The 22985-nt window shown below is 36.8% G+C and overlaps 1 protein-coding gene across 1 annotated transcript in view; it reads left to right on the forward strand.

Annotated features, from left to right (window-relative positions):
* LOC127440534 (polypeptide N-acetylgalactosaminyltransferase 18-like) overlaps window positions 1–22985 on the forward strand; it is a 133578-nt gene that overhangs the window by 43550 nt on the left and 67043 nt on the right. The window contains exons 2-3 of the mRNA XM_051697191.1: window positions 12788–12983; window positions 13580–13746. Of these exons, the coding sequence (XP_051553151.1) occupies window positions 12788–12983; window positions 13580–13746 (363 nt within the window). The remainder of the gene's footprint in view (window positions 1–12787; window positions 12984–13579; window positions 13747–22985) is intronic.

A 22985-nucleotide genomic window follows, 5' to 3' on the forward strand; every position in this document is an offset into this window, starting at 1 on the left:
ATGGTAAAAATATTTTACAATTGATGCTGGACAAATGAATAGAAATAGGCTAGATGAATAGATGAGCACTCCTCAATCAGCATGCAAAATCAAACTATAACCTACGTTCTCGTATGATAACAGAAAACTGGCTAGCAGAAGGCAGAAGAAACATCATCACAGTTGAGCTAGCTAGCACCATGATAGCTAGCCTCTTAAATTGTCAATGAAATGGTGTTAGCTAGCTTACATTTAGCATATCTGATTTACTGGCTAGCTAGCTACTGTATAAACACATTTTGATTTAGTATTTGCTAGTTAAACTTTAATACCATAGATCAAATATATTTACTCTAGTAATATCATCAAAACTTACTTGACTGGATGTAGTCCTCGGGCTCAAATGCAGTAGTGTGGCTTTAATAGTCCTGCTGTAGTAAGTACCTGCAGTTAGTAGTATGCTGTGTGCATGTAACTGAGGAATGCACAGGTTTTTTTTTTTTTCCCAATTACATTTAAGTTCCCTGTTATAGGCTAACCTGCAATTTTCCAAATTTCCAGTTTATTCCCATTAATTCCCATTAATTCCCATGGAAAGTTTCCAACTTTGAAAATTCCCAGAATTGTGCAACCCTAAGTTTGCTCAATGGCTACACTTGTTTAGACGGTTCCCTCGTACCTGAAAGAACGTCTCCTTTCCAGAATAAAATGAAACATGCAGAAAATCACATTATTACAGTTCTTGTATAGTGACAGGTCGGAAAGTCTCGGAGAAGCTAGAGAAGAGAGGACACCAGCAGCAGTTTATGCAAGCTGCTGTGCTCATGATGCTGTGCCCTGCGGGCATCCGTTGTGCTGCACACAACGTCTTTTAGTTTATAAACGGATTTAGCGCTTATAATTTTCTTCTTCCCAAAAATTCAGAAATATTATGTATTTTTTTATACTTGTGGTGAAAAATAATTGTAGCAAAGTTGAATACTTCATTTTTAATCAACTCAAGTTAAAGTAAAAGTACTATTATTTATTTATACTTAAGAAAAACAAAATGGGAAAAGTTGTGATTGTACAATAACTTCCAAGCTAACAAAGCTTGCTGGTGAAATTGAGCCAATTTTATAGGTAATTTACCAATAGAATAGTTACATTTCATTTGAAAAGAGAGGCCACCATTTTTTTTAAAGATATTATTGGGAATAAAATACCATAAAGAGTCATTGCCAAGTAGACATCTTTTCAACCAGTTAACTTTGAATGTGTTGTTAATATCATCAAAATTATGTATTTCAAGCCCCCTTCACATCTTTATTTGCAAGAACTTTTTTTTAATTTTTTTTTTTTAGTTTGTGCAATTTATTTTTCCAAATAAAATCAAGGAATACTCTATTAATTTCTTTTAAAATGTTCTTGTCAACATGTAAATGTAACGTTGCTAGCAGTGACAGGCAGATGAAGACGATGAAGTGTGAAGAACCCAAGTGCAGTGTTTATTTACAAAGTGAATATCCAACATAAACTAGAACAAACGCCTTGCCTTGCCTTGCCTTGACTTGACTTGCCTTGCCTTGACTTGCCTTGACTTGCCTTGACTTGCCTTGACTTGCCTTGAAAACAACATTACAACAAAACATAATACCTGACATCCCACAAGGGCAAACATGAGGGCTTAAATACATGAACAAGGGGAAACGCATGACAATGACACCCAATCAACAGACAGAACTAATGAACAAAAACCAATGATGAGACAAGACTGCTAACAAGATACTCAAATAATGAACCAATGAAAACAAGACACATGAACAGGGGAAACACATGACAGGATCACATGACAAGATCACATGAGGGAACAGGAAATCACATGACATGAACACATGAGTATAAAACAGGAACTAAACTATTAAAATAAAAGACATGAAATCAAAACATGAACAAAAACAAATTTAAACATGACAGTAAAGATCTGGATAATCCATCTGCCTTGGACAAAAGACTCTACCTAAGATTGATAGATCTCTTTGAAGCCAGTTGTTAAATATGTTTTTAGTTTTAATTAATTTATTTTATTAAGTTTTAAAATTTGCTAATCAAATTCTTTGTTATATGAATTCCTAGGTATTTCACATAATTTTTAATCGGTATACTGTCAATATGGGTTTCTGAAGTTTCGTATAAGCAAATTATTTCACATTTAGATAAATTAAGTTCGAGCCCAGAGGCAAAAGAAAAGACTTTGATTGTATTTAAAGCTGGCATGATTTGATCTTTTTTTTTAAGAACAAAGTTATATCATCCGCTATCTGTGAAATTCGAATCTCCCTATTAAAGATGTTAAGACCAGTGAAGCTCTTGTTGTGCAAATATCGATGGCTAAAATTTCTACAACAAATAAAAATAAAAAGGGGCTTAAAGGACAACCCTGACGTATTCCACAAAGGATAGAAAACCTTGGAGATGTACGCGAATTCAATATTATACAACTATTAATGTCTCTATACAGCATTTGTACAACATTAATAATTTTTTTCCCGAATCCAAAGGCACCTAAAGAATTGAAAAGAAACTGGTGTTCTACTGTATCGAACGCTTTATGAAAGTCAAGAAATAAAATTATTGCATCTGAATTAACTTCCTCCATGTTGTTTATAAGGTGCAAAGCAAGTCAAATATTACAACTAATATGACGTCCTTTTCTCCCCAATTTGGAATGCCCAATTCTCAATGCGCTAAGTCCTTGTGGTGGCATAGTGACTCGCCTCAATCCGGGTGGTGGAGGACGAATCTCATTTGCCTCCGTGTCTGAGACCGTCAATCCATGCATCTTATCACGTGGCTTGTTGAGCGCATTATGGCGGAGACCTAGCGTGTGTGGAGGCTCACGCTATTCTTCACGGTATCCACGCAAAACTCACCACGCACCCCACCGAGAGCAAGAACCACATTATAGCGACCACGAGGAGGCTAACCCAACGTGACTCTACCCACCCTAGCAACCGGGCCAATTGGTTGCTTAGGAATCCTGACTGGAGTCACTCAGCACGCTCTGGATTTGAACTTGCGACTCCAGGTGTGGTAGTAAGCATCTTTACTTGCTGAGCTACCCAGGCCCCCATGATGTAGACATTGTTTTAATCTCATGGCGTATACTGTCGGGATCAGTTTATAATCAAAATTCAGAAGTGTAATAGGTCGTCAAATACTGTTTAGGGATATATTTTTGTCTGATTTTGGAATGAGAGAAATCAAACCTTGTTTCATGATAGAAGTCACTGCACCATTTTCTAAGCATTCCTGAATCATTAAAAATAAAGTCTGCTCTAATAATTACCAAAAGTAAACGTAATGATCGGCTTTTCTGGATTGAGAATCTACCGTCATTACATCAGAGCTCCTTGGTCTAACAACACAGAAACACTTCAAAATAAAAGCTCCGCCAAAATAAAAGCTCAATTTAAATGAAAACAGTATGACAGAAATAGATCACTACTGTATAGTTATGTAATATTCACTGTTATACTACTACTTCTACTACTACTAATAATAAATCAATAGTAACTGTGTTATATTTAAGCAATATCTCCCATCTGTGATGCTCTATTATGCAGCACTTTATTTGACAAAAAATAATTCCAATGTTGTATTTAGGATTGTGCTGTGAGGTTCTGTACAAAATCACTTAATTTGATTAAAAAATAATACAATTTCATGTTGAAATTTAATTGTTATGCTTTCATTTGATTCAAGTTTTAATTAATTAATTTATTTAAACACAATTTTGATTATAAAATTGACATAAACTTCAGAAAAATAAACAGGTATCAGATTCGGTATCGGCGAGTACTAAAAAAAAGTATCAGTACTCGTTCTCGTTCTCAAAAAAATGGCATCGGAACATCCCTACTAATTTTGACAAAACGTGTAGTTACTACATTTTGCCTTTGCATGGCAGTATACTGTTTAGTATATTGTCTAAAAAAACATTTAAGACATAGTAAGTGAAACAGTAGGCATTATACAATTATTTAAACTACAGTATGCTACATTGTTGTCACATAACTTCACGTTGCGTGTGATTGGCGTCCAGTTATCATTTTGGAAATCGTTTTTTAATTTAGTTTTGTGTAACTTTTACAAGTAGTACAACTTTTGGTAGTCCAAACAAATGATGATTCAAAAATAAAGATGTTAAAAAACATGGCTGACATTACTTCCATTTGGTTCGCCACACTGGATACAGAAGTTCAGGTTGAGCACATTTTGTTGTGTTATACAGTACTGATTTATGCTTATGTGGTGTTCTATGTTGTATAGGCTATTAAACATTTTGGCAAAGGTTGTAGGTCATCTAGTTAATTCATGGATACGTTTGCATAATGTGCACAGTAAACATTCTACATACTCCAGAAATGGTAAGAGTAGTATGTTAGAATGCTGTTTCGAATATAGCCTACATTACAATTTAAACTTTTTGAAAGCCCTATTTACTTACTAATTTTCCCTTTGCCCTTTTTGTCTGATTATGTGTCTCACACTTTCTTCCTCCTCCTGTAAAAACTGCAACATTCTTATTGTTTATACTAGTACAGGAAGTCATGTACATTGGCTTCCTCTGGCCCTCTTCCAATGCTTTTGCCTGCCCAGCACACCATCTTAAGGAAGGGCTGGGTCCTGTTCATGTGACTGCAAGTATTTGTTTGTGCATTAGTATTTAAAGGAATAGTTCACCCTAAAAAGGAAACTTATTTAATTGTTTACTCTCACCCTGTATTCTGGAGAACATTTTGAAAGAATCTTTAAGCAGTTCTTGCTATTCAGTACTTCACAATGTCCACAACAATCTAAAAAACAACACAAAAGTACCATACAATATCATAACAGTTGTCTATACAATTCCTGTGCTATATTCCAAGTCCTCTGAAGCCATATGATAGGTTTGTGTGAGTAACAGGGTGAAATTTTATTCATTATTCACTGATAATCTTGCCCTCCCTCGAAGGTTGTGTCCAGCCTACAGTAACTTCCCATCCAGAATTCAAAAATCATTACTACACTAATGATGACCAAAGGTGTTTTGGTGTCAGTGATGTTGATGCTGCACTTTTTATTCAAGATGCGAGTTTTAACTAAGATTATCAGTGAATAACAACTTACATTTCAGTTTGTTCCTCACACAAAGCTGTCATATGGCTTGGAATATAGTGCCAAATTTTGATATTGAGTCGTGTGGACTACTTTTATGATACTTTTTGTGGTTATTTTAATGGCACTTAAAGTAATATTCCAGGTTCGACACAAGTTAAGCTCAACCGACTGCATTTGTGACAATGTCGATTATCATAAAAATTATTTTGACTCGTTCCTCCTTTTCTTTAAAAAAAAAAAAAGAGGCAAAAATCGAGGTTACAGTGAGGCACTTACTATGGAAGTGAATGGAGCCAATTTTTGGAGGGTTTAAAATTAGAAATGTGAAGCTTATAATTATTATCTTGCATTAAATATGTTAAAACTTGTGTATTATTTGAGCTGTAAAGTTTTACGGTAGTTTTGGGGTTTTAGGGTTGACGGCATTATGTTGTAATGGCAACGAATTTGTAATGTTGGATATAACTTTAAACAGAATAGGTTAGTAAGCAATTTTATCACCCTAAAATTATGTTAACACACATATTGTTTATGTCTTGTGGCTATACTTCTTTAAAAAAGTGAGTATTTTTTAATGTTTACAGATTGGCCCCTTTGACGTCCATTGTAAGTGCCTCACTGTAACCCAGATTTTTGCTTTTTTTAAAGAAAAGGAGGGGCGAGTGAAATTTATTTTTGTGGTAATCAACATTATTCCACAAATGTTGTCGATTGTGCTTAACTTGAATTGAACCCGAAATATTGCTTTAATAGGTCTGTTAACTATGAATGTTTGTTTTATGGCATGAGCTACAATAACAAGTATGGATTCCTTTAAAAGGTTCTACTCTTGTGGTAATAACAGCACACAGGGTTTGAAATGACAAAAGGATGATTAAATTATGATAGAATGTCCTTTCTGGATGAACTATTCCTTTTGAGATATGGCACTGAAAAAGAATTGCATTAATCCCAGGGATTAACAGATACACAAGTAATATTCAAAAACAGAACGCAATCTTAATCCACACCACACCAGAGGATACATACCTCTGCTACTGTAGCATTTCCAGCTTTCTAAATCACTTGTTGATGCTCTTTGTAGCTGTGTTCTCATTTCAAAGATTAAACGACTGGCTGGCATGATCGTGTACAAGTACTGATATTTTGCTTTTGTTGTCATGGGAGTATTTTTCATTTATTTCTTTGCCCTGTGATGTGTGAAATTTTGTGCTGCGAAACATGATGTTAGGTTGTTTATTATCTCTGATTATATCATTTCTGTTTGAGAGAAGTGCTTTAACCACAAGAATTCACAGCTGTTTAATACAGAATTGCAGTTGGAAGAGCTCCTGACCTTTTCATGTGTACTTGCTGTGAGGCACTCAGCACACACATATAAAGTGCAATTTCTCAGGCTGCTTATGAAATTGTAATATCGCAAAACTGTGTTAAATGACTTCCATTACTAGAAGCCGTACTGTATGTCTCTTTTGTGAGTTGAAAGACTCTGATAGCTGGCCTATTGTAGATGCTTGTGGACTGAATTCCTCTCAACAAAGAGCCTGTGGGACAACATGCTGAGCAGACCAAGCCACTACATGTTGCCTAGGTTACAAAGTCTACAAAAGCCACCTCTGACCGAAGCAGTGTGATTTTCTTTCTCTTCTCAGGGAGAGGTCTAGTTAAGACTAAAAATCTAATTAATTCTTTGTTTTTTTGTTTTTTTCAATAGTTAAAATGTTCTCACTGAAATGTGAGAATAAAGTACAAATCTCATTGTATTTTAGAAATGAATCTGGTTAGCATGATTCGCCATGACAGTATTATAAATTTTACTCTTAAAATGTGAGGTTTTTTGCTTTTAGTTCATGTTTGTTCGCTTTGAATTCATGTAGCCTGTGGATTAGTGTACACCTAAAAGTGTACACTTTTAGCATTTAAAATTCACTTTTCACACATTCCTTTCATTCCAGAAAAATAGAAAGTTAAAATTAAAGGGGCTTATACAAATTTTTGTCCAATAAAATAATCTCTAAAATGAGAATGCCCCCTTCTTGTTGCTTAAAAATACCACATGCCACCTGCCGGCTCTATTTTGGTGACCAAACTAGGCGCAGCGCAACGCGCAACAATTGTGTGCAACATCTTATCTCATTTTCGTGAGAGTGCTAATTCTAAATGTAATTTTCGTGCCAGCGCAAAGTGCAAGTGGCCGTGGGTGGGAGTATTTGTACTATCTGTGGGTGTATGAGCATAAACTGTGGGTGTATTGTATGTTAATGAAGTGGCGCAATGGCAGTTTGTTATTTTCATTGTGCTAGGACGTTTCAAAAGCAGATCTTTTTTCAGCGCAAAGTCTAAATTAAATACCTACATTTGCAGTTTGGGGATTCCACCAGAAGCAGGTGGTTATAAAGTTCATGTACAAACTCTGAAAATGTAGTGGAACATCAAATTATGTCCCTGACAATCACAGATGTTTTATGAAACAAAAATGTATTTGATTTGTGTTAAACTATCTAGAGGTCATGCTTTTTCTTTCAATTATTATTATTATTATGTTTATATTTACAATTGTATTTATGATGTAATTTGTATTGGTATTTTTTGTGATTTGTAAGTCACTGCAAAGGGGGCTGAAAAAAGAAGTTGGAGAGGGTAAAATGTAAAATTTAACCACTTCGTTATTCATTATTTGAATTCAGAAATATTTTTGGTTTAAGTTTTTCGTGTTTTATTAAATAAATAAAAAATTTAAAGCAAAATCGACTATTAGAAGTAAAAAAAAGAAAAAGATCCCTCGATCCACAGCCTAACCTGGAAGGCAGATACAATCACTGGTAATACTAGCCATGATTTCTGTGTCACGTGATCAATATTATTATTAATAATACTTATATTCTCTTTAATTTAAAGCTGCACTATGTACGATTTTTTTGGGGGGTTAAAAATGAACAACAGTTTCACTTGCTTTATCAACTGCCCTGTTCATTTTTCAGTTTCAGTTTTCAGTTTTAGTCACAGTTTTAATCTTTTGATGAAAATGTCTTTTAAAAAGAGTCAATATTTCGTCATGTCATATTCATTCATTTTAGTCAGTTTTACTCTGACAAAAATGACATAAAATTTTAGTCAATGAAAATAATAACTTTTACTTTATGATGACATGCAAAATGGACAAAAAAGTGCCAAACTGTAACAGACCAAACTTTAATCAAATATTCAAATATTTAGTTTTTTTTTTTAAACATTTTCTAATGTAAACATGTATCAAACATACAGTCTAAATGTACATAGGCCTACTGTCCTTGTTGTGAAAAAACTGAGCTCCTGAAATAATAATGAATAGACGGAAGTATTTGCTTTTTTTTGTATTCTGTATTCTGAATTCTTCATGCTTTAGAGACTTAAGGATACATTGCATGCAGCATGTTTCTTATGAAAACCGCATATTCACAATGCAAGTTACGCAACGCAAATTACACATATTCTAACTAGAATCTGCTGATTCTGTCCAGGTAACCTCAGATCATGAGATCCATCCGCCAGACCTTCAGTGTCGAAACACGGCGGGTGTAAAGTGTTCTTCCGCATATTTCTTGAAATTTTAAATGTCAACCACAGATGTTGCTAGAGAGCACAAAGTTACGTAGTGCAGCTTTAATGGAGCCTACATCTAAAACCTGGCAAAAAAACAAAAACAAATTTTCCATGCATATAAAAGAAGCATATTATTGTCATAGAAATATGTCTGACATTCAACAAGATGCACAAGTAATGCACAAAAGAACAGAAATCCATATTTTTATTCTTCTAATTCTTTGTATACAAACCATTTACACTACCAACTTCTTATGAATGTGCTGTCTTTGTTTATATCGCTGGTGCTTGACAGGGAATGGACTGTATAAAAGGACACAGACAGTGCAATATAATGAGAAGAACCTCAGAATTAAATTGCACTTGATCCATCCCATTAGTGCTTTGTGCACGCAATTTCACCAAACACACTTGTACCTAGACTTAGCACATGCTTGCACGAAAATACCAAACTTCAGCATTTGTGACATAATACATAAAACACATGAAACTGAATTCATTTTCTTCCAGCAAGAGGACATAAACGTTGATCTATCGATATTTCATCTCAGCATTCTAGATGTTGCGTGTTTGTGCCAACAGCTCAATAAATCACATTCCTGCACTGATGCTTAAAGCATTCTGCAGTATAGACCTGAAAACTCATTGGAGCAGCATGGCTCCTATGTTTATTCAAGGATTGAGTGTGCACCCTCTCACTAGCCAACATCTAACAGAGCCGTATTTGATTCAGCCACTGATCCAGGCTGACGCCCTCTGTATCAGTTTTCTGACTGGGGAATCTGCAAGCATGTTTTCACACAGGTCCAGGTTGCAGTACTGTGGCTTGCAACAATGCCGCGTTCTCATTCAGTGTATCTTCGGGTGTATCAGTTCCCATAGCCTGCAATATTCAAGATATCAAGTACACAGCACTAATAAGAGATGTCTTTTAAGGGAGGATCTAGCTGCTTTGTTGCCATTGTTTGAAACATGGACTTGAATTATAATAAGAGGCATGTGTTGTTTTGAGATACTGAGTATAACGAAGGCAGTCTTTGGTACACCTAAATTATATATTTAGGTGTCAACAGATGTTTCTCATAAAGTTCTTTAAGAGAAATAAAATGGAATCAAATCAGACAATTGTTGACATACAGTAAGAGTATAGAGCTATGTTTGCGATGGATAGCATAGTTAAGGTAATTTGATCTTATAATTTTGAGTTCATATTGAAATATCTGATTTTTGATTGGAGACTTTGGTATACCGGCAAATCAGAACAGTTTGATACATTGAGATCTCTTCTGAAACTCTAGAAGAGAGACATGTGAGATTACTAATAGGGATGAACCGATACATGGTGTGCGGATACCGATATCCAGTTATTTAGAACAACATCTACCGATACCAAAACATAGTTTGTATCAGCTGTATGTTTCGCATTTTTGATGAAATGCTTGAAAAGAAGTCAGCATGCATTGAAGCTTTTAACACACTGGCTCTGCTTTAGAAGTATTTTACTGCTTGAAAATATCTGCTTGTGTCTTATGATGAAAGCAATTTATCAGCACAATTTTTCCTGTGAGAGACTGAGTGACTAGAGCCATATTGATGCGTTGCATACATTTAATTTAGGTTTCTTTAATGTTTAATTGAGTAGTTCTTTAATCTTTAATCAGTGCTGGTCCTACCCCATTTGGCACCCTAGGCGAGACCCTCCAGCCCCCCCCCCCCCCCCCCCCCACACACACACACAGTAAAAACAATGTTGGGAAGAGACATGTTATGGCCTCTTAAGTAGGCATCATAAATTGGTATCACCATATATAGAAATAAACTTAATGTAAAGTGTACGAAAACCAAACCAAGTGGTCTAGGATGTTCAATAAATAAACAAATAAATAAAATAAAAAAAGGAACGAAAGAAAAAAGCAAATCTATGCACATTGTACAGTATGTTTCACAGCAGGACATTTACAGGCTTTCATCATTTCTGGGGAGTCTGGGGCCCATCAAGTACACAGTCTATTGTCCCAAGATGTTGTAAGGGGGTCTGGGGACATGCTCCTCCCGGAGATTTTACTTTTTTACATTTTTTTTATTTTTGCAAAAACAGCACCAAAGCATTCATTTCTGGTTATTTTAGGAGCATAATTTCAACATTTTCTTAAGTAGCCTACATACTGTATATTGTGTAGCATTAATGAAACTCTGGACTAAAAACTTATTGACACCTTTTCACATTACACAGCACAAGAAATGTATCAAAGTAATCTTTCTCAAAAGCCTGCTGTGGCAGTATCATGGTACAGTGATGGTACAATATGGTAAAAGCTTGGTATTTTTATAATATATCATGGTATGTATATGGTAGGCAACTCAAAGGACCATGTCCAACAAACATGATATTGGCTTGGTAAGTTTTGGTACTTTTAAGAGCTTTTATGTAATGTAAGTGTTTTGATACAATTTTATTTAGAAAATATCTTTCAGTAGACAATCGTTCACAGACTGCTCTCGCACATGATCTTCATCACTGGCAAACAATTGAATGCAGCTGCAGGTTTTGTTTCAATGAATTGTAAGTAAATATCCACTTCATTCAGCGTTGTTTTTGTCTTCTGTCTTCTAAAACATGTTTTACTGCATGACAAAGCTCTTCAAACGATTCAGCCCACACTAGAGATAAATTCATTGAGAAGAACCGACATAAAACAGATTATTTCATGCATCTATTGGGCATCGCTCCGATTCACAGAGCCCCGTGCTTGTGAGTCTATGGCCATGTTCACAATGGCATACTATCCATACTTCTCTCACAGTTTTTTGCCAAACACAGATATGACAGAAACAGTAAGAGTAGTATGGTAGTAAGGCATTTAGTACACGGTCTATATGTTCCGTGGGGGGCGCCACAACACGTAATTGGAACGCACAGGGCGCATTTCGTTCAACACAGTTTGGACACATGCTAAAATTGGCTCGGTAGATTGGCGCACGCCACGCCCTTGAAGCGATGTCGCCCTAAGCGGTCACCTATGTTGCCTAATGGGTTGACTGGCCCTGTCTTTAATATAATTAATGAAATATGTGGTATTAGTTAAATTGCATCAGTGCAGCTCTGATTTCAATCCAATATCTACAAACTGCCTGTTTGTGTGTGGTTAGTGCTGCTAGACACGGGAAGGTCACAACAGACAGTCAAACAGGAAGTTAAATAAAAGTAACACTAGCAGATTAAATGGCAAAACAGAGCTTCATACACAATAGGTGCATTATGTAATATTGTCTGTATTGGTAAACAGCACCAATTATGTGCAAAATATTTTTATTTTAGAATACTTAGAGGTAGTTCATCCAAAAAGGATAATTCTCTCATCATTTATTCACTCTCATGCCATCTCAAACCCATATAACTCTAATTCTTTCATGGAACACAAACAGTCAGTGGGGTCCAAAACTTTCAAGCTCCATAAAGGACACAAAGACAGCATAAAGGTAATCCATACGACTCAAGTCGTTTAATCTATGTCTTCTGAAGCGATATGATCGCTTTGTTCGGAAACAGATAAAAATCGAAGTCCATATTCACTGAATGTGAATATGGACTGAAGCTTCTCTCATCTCAAGATTGTGGATGTCAAGATTTCTAGTGAATAAGGACTTACGTTTTGGTTTCTCACCCACAGTGACCATATCGCTTCAGAAGACATGGATTAAACCACTTGAGTTGTATGGTTAACTTTTTATGGAATACTTGCTATTGCTTTAAATGCCTCCAAAATTTAGATCACTGTTCTACAACAGCACTTTTTGACTTCACACATCAGTTTTGTCCTCTTTGTCTTCTTCTTTTCTCTTGGGAATGGTATGGTTAGTTTTTCATTAGATTGACACTGTATAAATATCACCTTATATGTCAAGAAGCTATAAATATAAAGCAGTGATGTTTAAATTTGAACATCCTTGCTGAATGATAAATGGATAGTTTAAGCAGGCATGTTATCAATCATTGTCTCTATCCTTTAAGTAACCTCTGTTCTCTGACACGTTTCATTATCAGGGGAATAACAACAAATGACTCTCTGTTTGACCCTTACAGAGTCCCCGCTGAAAGGAGATGACAATCAGGCAGATCAATCTTTTTCCGACTCGTCCTTGTTCAACCACTGGGGCCAGGATCTGGGGCCCGAGAGCCGCAGAGTGGCCCTCAAAATGTTTCAGTATTACGGCTACAACGGTTACCTCAGTGACCGCCTCTCCATGGACAGACCCATTCCAGACTACAGACCTGAGGGGTGAGTGTTCCTTCTAGTTAAGTGATCTAATAATCAAGACTTGAGACTTCACGTGGCCTGTAATGTAATGTAATGTAATGTAAAGTAACCATGGTACCATGTCCAAAATACCATGGTACATTTTTGTTAGTGGATCCTGTTCATTATGATGTGCGTTCACTATACGTTAAATGAAAGGGTCCAGAACTTTAGATTTTGCTGTATTTTTCCCACATTTTTTGTAGTCTTGTAGGGATTGAACTCATGACAATATACAGTTTACACCAAACAACTGTATTTTGACAAGCTCTGAAAGAGGTGTGTGTGTGTGAAAAACATATGTACTCCATAGCCTGTAATTACAGTCTTGCTGGCAGCAACATAAAGAACTTCTTCACATTTGATCACATCTGTTCTTTTCTCTCTCAGTGGAATGAAATTAGAATGAGTACCTGTGTGTGAGAGCCTTGAAAAGCCCACTTGTTATAAACTCCAGTCTGCCAAAAACATCAAAACATTACCTTGTCATTGTAGAAGGCCCTCATATTTGCAGAAGGGTCCCCAGTATTTCCACACATTAACAGTTGTGCTCCTTTTCCCCCCATCTGTTTCTGCAGGTGCAAAAACATTTCATACCCGTCCAACCTGCCGCAGGTCAGTATAGTGTTCATCTTTGTGAACGAGGCGCTCTCGGTAATTCTGCGTTCCATCCATTCAGCCATGAACCGAACCCCTCGCCACCTGCTCAAAGAGATTGTACTGGTAGATGACAACAGCAATAATGGTAGGTTGATACGCAGCGCAAAATGCTTAAAGTGGTAGTTCATTCAAAAATGAAAATTCGCTCATGTTGTTCAAAGCCAGTATGACTTTTTTCTATGTAACACAAAAGGAGACGTTAGGCACACTGTTAGCCTCATTCACCATTCACTTTCATTGAATTTTTTCTATATAATGAAAGTAAATGGTGACTGAAGCTGTTGGGTTCTAACATTCTGCCAGATATCTCAATTTGTGTTCCAATTAACTGTAGGTCTGCACAGGGAATTCTGCTTTTATACATTTTTATTATTTACAGCATATCATAACTTAACAACCTCAGAACTCATGGTAGGTATGTCTTGAAAGGTTTAAAAATTAAAAATAACATTTGAAATACATTTCTCTATGGAGAAAAATGTATTACATTTTACTCCTGAAACCTATTATCGTGTTCTATTGCTGTAACTACTGTACCAGCAATGAAAATGGAACAAAACATGCATTTCACTTTTTTGTCTTCTCTCTCGTTGGACTATAGCTGCCATTCAGTGTGGGGCTTATTGTGTTAATAATTACCCCTGTATGGCTTCTTAACATTCTTTCTTTAATCTCGGCCTTCTATGTGCTTAATTAGCAGCTGCACTCATTGGATTAAAGTGATTGGTGAAAGAATACTAATCAGCTAAAAAAGAGAGAAATATTTGCCCCAGAAAGATTAAACCTGAGACACAAGTAATGAATTACTCTGTTTCCCTAACACTATGTGACTCATGTTCTGGATTATTGTTGCATTCAAAGGTTTTGTCTGCAGGTTGTAAATCGAAAGCATAGTGTAGACCCCCACTTGAGTGTTTTGTCTTCTGACTAGGGTGGGGCAATATGGTTCCAAAAATTGTAACTTTATATTTTTCAGCCTGTTGATGACACTCAATTTACGTGGTGGTTAACACCTCTACAGGTGGTGGTGTTCATGTGTGCTCAACTCGTATATATGATAATTTCGACTTGACTTGAACGCATCATTTGTGTGAGGAAAAGATGGTCTGTTCCCCACACAAAGCTATCGAATGGCTTCAGAAGAGTTTAAATATATCCAGGGCAGTTTCTAGCTATAAGCGGGATAAGCGGCCGCTTAGGGCCCCCGAGACACCAGGGGGCCCCACAAAGCAAGGTCGTTTTTTTTTAATTTTTTTTTTTTTAATACTAATACTTTAATACCAGTGTTGGGTAAGTTACTTTCAAAAAAGTAATCCACTACTGATTACTAATTACTTTTAGAAAAGTGTAATTAGATTACTAATTACTTCATTTGGAAAGTGATTAGATTACTAATTGCTTTACTTTGAAGTTACTTTCTAAAACCAATCAAACCTGTGAAAAAAACCCAAATGTGACACTAAAAGCTCTTTTAGTACTTTAATATTGACTGAAATATTAACCAAATCACAGCAATTTGACAAAGACAGCAACTTGGCTAAAGAGATCCAATGCATTTCTAAAAATGCAACTTAACTTTCTTATCTCAAATATGCTGTAGTAGTATCTTCAGGTATGTGTGTGTGTGTGTGTGGCATGTATGTGTACAGTAAGCTTGTTTACCTGTGTTTGTGTTGGTGTGAAAGACTAATGAACTGAAAACATTTCTGAAAACCCATTTGCAGACAGCTTTGATAGTAAAACCATTGTGTATTTGAATGCTTGTTGTTTCTTTTTTCAGTGTGCATATACAGGTTTGCTTGTGTGTTGCATCATGCATGTCTGTTTGCATGTATGTCTGTTTGTGTGTGTACATGTGCAGCATGTGTGTGTTTACACAACTTTACAGCTAGTGGATTATCTCCTTGCTTGTGCTTGGACGAAATGAGCATCCTTCATCACCTGCGCATCTGTTACGCTATAGCATTGTGTTTGTGTTTAATTGTGTACAATACATAAAAAGCTTAAACTTAAAAAGCTGTTTGCTTAGCGATGTCTTTATCAAGACGCCGTTCTGCAAATGTTTCCACCTTGTGTGCGATATATCCCTCTGTCAGGCAGGAACAAGCGCTGTTTTCCATATACACCCAAAACTGATCCCCTCTCCTCCCGCGGCAGCTGTAGAGGGACACACAAGGGAGGTGCGTGAGGATGGGGTAGAGTGCGGAGATTTGAAGAGGATTTGTCGCCGGCCCAGACTTGCATGCCTCTCTCCTCTAGCCAGGGCCGGGAGCACGCTGACAAAGAGCTCGCTGAGACTGATTGTGAGCACGTGAAAACGTGTACTTTGTGACGTGTTACACCCAACACTGTTTAATACTAAAAGCTGCAAGTAAGACTCAGGCATCCATTATGGCTCAATTAGACAGGTATAGGGGGCCCCCTTTGTGGCCCGAGAGTGAACGAAAAATTTAATGATCTGGAGGTGGGGGGCTCCCAGTTGGATTTTGCTTAGGGCCCCCATATGCTCAGAAACGGCCCAAAATATAGCACACAAGTCATATGGACTACTTCTGTGGTGCTTTTATTTGTTCTTTTTAGAGCTGCATGCAGATTCTTAAACAATGACCACATAAGTAATGGTAAAATTTTTATTGTTGAGTGAACTTTTCCTTTAAGATCCTATAATGTGTCATTAAGGAAATTTTAATCTCCAAAAGAGCCATATTTCCAGCTCAAGAACCCAAGCAAACATGGTCCTTGATAAGAAGGTTCCTTGTATCTACTATGTAGTAAAGAACATCTTAATAACCTTTATTTTTAATGTTGCTTTTAACATTTCTCTAGCAACTCGATAACCTTTCTTCCCTTCAGGTGAATTACCATTTAATTTTCTTCTTAAAAAATAAAAACATATCTTTGACATTTTGATAATGTCACTGCCTTGTGTCAGCTGCCGTTGATAGATTTATCTTTATCATTACGGCTAGGATTGGTAATCTTATCGCTGCAAACTGTCGTCACCCAATCAGCTCTGTGGAGCATGCCAGGTGCTTTCAGTCGTGAGTATATCTAATTCGGAAATCGTTCCCTAATGTGAGAGTAGGCTTAGGTTCATATTGCACTTTCTTATAGTGTTGCAGACACCGTGACCGAGATGAGGAGAAAGAGGGTAAAGTGACCCAAATAACTCCTCTCTAATTGCACAGTTTTGAGGAGCTATGGTCCACTCTTTCAGCTGCCACAGTGGATCACCCAGATCTGACAGCTCTATTTTTACAAGATGAGGGTTGTGAAGTGGCCAATCAACATGAAAATGTATGTCAACTGAGGGACCAACGGCCAATTTGTCAGCCTTCAGGGACATAACAAAGAAAATTAAATCTCGCTCTCCTCAAAAGCTGAGAATAAGCTGGCAAAATTCCTCCACATTTGCAGTGGACAATGATGAATAACCTCCATATCTTCAGAGATGAAGACCTACTGTAAATTAACTCTTTCAAGAGTATAGAAATCAAACAAGACTATGATGACTAAGAAGATGATGACATGATTGAATTATGTTTTTTATTTTTTTTTTACTACATTCTGAGATGGAAATTATGTTTGAAACATTTTTGGAATAAAATACCAGACTTCTTTGTCTTGCTAAGATGACTTTTATTGCTTTCATTGCTAGCATTTTATGTATACCAAAAAAAAAAAAAAAAAAAAATGTGTTTATTATTTCAATTAAATAATTTACAATAAATGAATAAAATAATTTAAAAAAATTATAAAAAATGAAATACAGTTAAACAATATTTTCACCATTTAAAGTTTTTACTCAATTACAGTTTGTTTGGAAATTATGGACAGTAAAATATTCTGTCCACAAGTGATATTTACTTTGATGTACTTTATTTTCTTCACACATAGCATGTCTGGTATTTTAACCTCAAGCATGCTTTTCATTGACACTTTTGTCTCCTTGGTAACCAAAAGCACCTTTGCTAAAACTTTTAGTGGTAAAAGTGTTGTAATGATGGAAATGCCACCACAAAAATAATTAATGTCAATCAATCAATCATAATACTGTACAATAAATACTGAAATAGTGTGATTATTTCACTCTGTTTAGATTTGTCATATTTTAAACTTGTAATAAAACATGTTTGAAAAAAAGTTGAAATGTGTTAGATTTAATAAAACTTAGTTAACCCCTGGGAAATTGAAGTGCATGTAGTTGTAGAAACCTTATATAAAAGTACCACAGTATTACCATCTGTATTACCATGTCACCACTGTATATAGTTATTTTGGGATTTATTTGTTGATTTATTTATTTATTGATTTTGCCTGGCCTGCTCCTGAATTCAAATGATTACATTTTGTTTTACCTTATGCCTTATATGAATAAATATTGTTAATTATGGGAATAGTATTTTGTCATTTTACTTTCTTCATGTTGCATCTAAACCAGGGCTGATTCTAGTGTCAGAAGATTTTCGAGACTTAGCCCAGACATCTGTGGATACAAATGGGCCATGCTTTAATGAAATATCAGAATATAATACACTTTATGATAAAAGCAAAATCTGTGAGATGTCATTTATATAGTAAATCTTTAAATATTACTGAAACTAAAACTAAAAGGTCCCACTCTACGAAGATTAGAAATTGCATGCTTTTAACACGGTGAAAAAACCCACTATAGTGTCCCTTTCGTCTTTCCGTATTTCAACACACATTCTGTACAATGGACAGTTTTATATCATTTATTCATCTGGTGCTTTAACCCTCCTATTGCATTAAGAATCTACACCTTTTGCATTAGCGGGTCAAATGTATTGCATCGTTTCTAAATAAAAGAGTTTGAAAAAAAAAATTCCTGGCTGATGACTTAAAAGTTTGCAGATTCCCTGAGCACATCTGTATATATTACTCTTTGTTTGCAGGGTTATATATCTAAATATTTGGTACTTACTGCATCTGGATGGACCAACTCAACACAGTTTCCAATATCTCACCAAGACAGGAATGTTGATCAAACACATCGGCCTCAATCCCGTCTTTTTGCATACACGCACACACGTGAGAGCTGGAAAACAGCTGTCAACAAGACAACGTGTGTGTATTGAATTGAGCCTATATTTGGTGTTATAAATACTGTAGAAAGACAGGTATCTTGACTATATATATATATATATACTGTGTATTGTTATAATATTGAAATATAATAGGTTTTACTATCAACCTGATACCGAAGCACTTGTACTTCTGACATCACTACAAGTTGATAAAAACATTTGGGGCTCTACGGAAAACATTCGTGGCTTAAGACCCGGTAGCCCAGCAGCACCGCCCATTATTAAACCCCTTGATGCTGGGATGTAACACATAGTAAAGCCACAGTTCTTTTTGTTAGTGTATTCTGGCTTTATTTATTTATTATCTGTTAAAAGAAGGATTGATGAATTGATTTCATGAATGCTGTATTATCTTGGTTGAGAGCTTCACATCCTAGTTCAAAACAGCTTAGCTGTCCCAGCTCATGGAGTCTGTATTGACATACACAAAGATCAAATCATTCTTGTTTTTTAAACTGGGAAAATAAGGACAGTCATCCAGGAGGCTTCCTATGTTTCCTCACAGAACCTGAGCTAAGATTCATAAATCATTGAATCTTTCTGAGATTGACAGTGAAGACAGGTTGTCTTCCGCTTGATGGATTAAATGGAGATGTTTATATATACCTCTCACCCAGCTGACATGATTTCCCAACCTCAGATATGACCAGATAATAGATGCACATAGATTGGCAGAAGGAAATGACAGCACTTTTAAAGATCTTAAAAGAATAGTTCACCTAGAAATACAAATTCTGTCATCATTTATGTTGTTCCAAGCTTATATGCTTAAAGAAGATGTTTGAAGAATATTCCTGCAGCTCTTTTTCTTGATAGATGTTATCTCTATATGTATGAACTGTTGTTGTAGAGCTGTTTGTAAGATAATTAAAATTGCTGCTTAGCTTTGACATCAAGGGCCTTATTTTAAGAGTGCTGCACTATGTTGAAGTCAAAAGTCAATGGGCATGACCATGAAGTTTTGGTATATTTGTGCAAGTATGTGCTAAGTAAGTCTAGGCGCAAGTGGGTGCAGGGAATGGGCTGGGTCAAACGCTACTGAATTTAGATTTTGCGCTAATAACATACGTGGTCTGAAACGTCTTAGTGTGATTACCTTTTTCTCAGGAAAATAGCAAATTGCGTTTTTCGTCACTTCACTAACATACAAAACACCCACAGATAGCGCATACACTCCCACGCCAACTTGTGACCTGCACTGGCACGAACACTGCACTTAGAATTAGCACTCTCATGAATTTGGATAAGACGTAGTGCATGGTTGTTGCTTGTAGCCCTGCGCACTCATGAAAGTAGAGCCCCAATTTATATCCTCACACAGCTTAGGCTTGTCTGTCTTCCTTATATTATTCAGTGTCTCTACAACTAGCAGTGGAATATTCAGTCAAGCTTATTGCTTTGTATCGACTGAAATAAGAAGTGCACTTGAGATAGTGTTGAAGAAAGATTGATGCATTTTGTTATGAGCTCTGAGATATTAGACCTGTTATATTCTTTTAAATTAGAATTCATTATAAACCGTTACAGGTCACCACCATTTATTCCAATCATTTGTTATTTGACAGATGAAAGTTCTGCTCTAATATGTTTTTAAGAAAGTTTTTGGTGTCTTTGTGAGCTTTTAGAGAATTTCCATCATCATATAGCTCCACAGAAGATAGATTTTGTTTAGTGTCGCTCTGCTCTATCATAAAACTCATATTTGTAGCAGGGGAAAAGGCATTGGAGCAAACTGTAGAGCCACAAGCTGTTCATTTACAACTTTCTGGGGCTTTTTTTTTATTAGATTTTTTTTTAATCCCCTTTTCTCCCCAATTTGGAATGCCCAATTCCCACTACTTAGTAGGTCCTCATGGTGGTGTTGTTACTCACCTCAATTTGTGTGGCGGTGGACAAGTCTCAGTTGCCTCCACTTCTGAGACATCAATCCACGTATCTTATCACGTGGCTCGTTGTGCATGACACCGCAGAGACTCCCAGCATGTGGAGGCTCATGCTACTCTCCGCGATCCACGCACAACTTACCACACGCCCCATTGAGAGCGAAAACCACTAATTGCGACCACAAGGAGGTTACCCCATGTGACTCTACCCTCCCTAGCAACCGGGCCAATTTGGTTGCTTAGGAGACCTGGCTGGAGTCACTCAGCACACCCTGGATTCGAACTCGCGACTCCAGGGGTGGTGGTCAGTGTCAATACTCACTGAGCTACCCTGGCCCCCACTTTCTGGGGCTTTTAAAAAAGACATTCACTTCACGTTCACTTGTGCAGTTCCACAATCTCAGTAATCGAAAAGAGACGCAGCCCGCTCAAGGATAAACTCAATGCTCAACTGAACATCCCACTCAAGGGTAAGGTCAGTTGCATTGTGACAGGAGAAATGTAACCTGTAACTTCTGCTATGCCTGTGGCCAGTGTCATGATCATTAGTGGTAAGGAAATGGAGAAAAATAACTAAGGTAACAATCCCTGTGATTGGTCAGTATGGCCAGTTCACTCTATCAACACCTACACTAGAATTGTTCTGTGTCTGTAGATGTGTAAAGTACACTTAGTACACAGTGTCATCTGTTTTTCTCAGAAATATCATTCTTTCAAATTTATGTTCCTTTCAGGGTCCGTAGAAATTATCTGAAAAAAAAAAAAAAAACTAAACAAAAAACAGAGGGTATATTATACAGCATGTCCAACTCTTAGATGTAAGGTGGGCCACAGGACCCTTGAACAGTTGGGGGAGTGGGTGAAGATGTGGTTGTCAAGGTGGGCCAACCTCATGAATAGATGGGCATGGCCTGTTGTACAGACTGATCTCACTGTGAATTCGGCGACAATAGGTCCAAAGTTATTCTGCTGAAATTGTTCTGTGCTTACCAAAATTCGAAGCACTGCCCCCAGTGGCTTTGTTTTTGAACGTAGGGGCTTCAGTACGTATGTGAGCCAAAGTTTCCGGGTGAAATGTCCACAAAGTTTCTCTAAATGCGAGTTGTTTTAGTTGTAAACGATGTACAGTAAGACAGTAACCCAAACCCCAAATCCTAAATCTATCTGTCAGTTGAGTAAAAATGTTATATTTGAGGTAAAATGCAACCCCCTAATTGTGCTCATCATTAATTATGTGAGCGTGATTACTTACTAGTTTCCACGTGTCCTGATATTGTGTTTTTGAGGCTGCTTGCGCAACGTGCTATCAGTAGCGGCACAGGAAAGGGTAAATGCAATTGAAGTGATGCAAAAATGTCTGATGACAGATGCCGCTTGCCATTAACTTGAGGGTGATATCAGGGTACCGGAACTTTCAATAGCAAACTTTCAACATTCTGTGTGATCATGTTGTTCTATGTGGGCTGCTACATTTTTTCTTTGCACTGCATCTAAATATAATATAGCCTCATGTTAATTTCCCAAAAGTTGGGTGACAAACTAAGAGTTCAGAATGTAAAGTTAGAACATTATAATGGTTGCTACTTCCCTAGTCCTTCTAACGAAACTTGGTCTCCATAAATTAAAGATGCTCAGATTTTGATAAATTTGACAACTCTCATCAATGCCAGTTGACATTCAGATTCTCAGAGTAGCTGTTGATATAGATGGTGACCTTGTTAATCCTTTTTAGCCTTTTTGCCACTTTTCTAACAGACTAATCTCACAGTGATATCAGAAACAGTAGGTTGCCTTTTCTATAGCTAAAATCGGTCTGTGCTTACCGAAATTTGAAACACTGCCCCCACTGGCCAAAGTGGTAAGTGTTGTTGGATGTATGGGCACGTGCAAATTTGATTTTCCGGGTGTGCTGTCCACGGAGGGGCGCCAAAAGCAAGTTGTGAAGCGAGTTGATTTCAGCTGTACAGGCTGTAATTCAGTGAAGAGGAATGCATATTTTATAAACCGTACCCCCGGAAAAATATAATGTTAGAGGGAAAACGCAACCTCCAAATCTTGTCGCTTGTCACTGATCATGCGTACATGATTACGTCCTGGTTACAGTGTGGTATCCGAACCCGAGTCTTCCACGCTGCTGACGCTTCCATGCTGCTGGAGCAATGCAAACATGTCAGATAGGAGATGGCACTTGTCAGTGAGTCGGCATAATGTTGCCGATCCTAGGGTACCGGAAGTATCGGAAACAACATGCCGACCTCCTGTGTGATCATATTGTTTGTAAACAGGCACAATAGAGAAATGACAGAAAACGTTGGAGGAGAAACGAAATGACT

Source organism: Myxocyprinus asiaticus, chromosome 1 (genome assembly GCF_019703515.2).
Source record: "Myxocyprinus asiaticus isolate MX2 ecotype Aquarium Trade chromosome 1, UBuf_Myxa_2, whole genome shotgun sequence".
NCBI lineage: Eukaryota > Metazoa > Chordata > Actinopteri > Cypriniformes > Catostomidae > Myxocyprinus > Myxocyprinus asiaticus.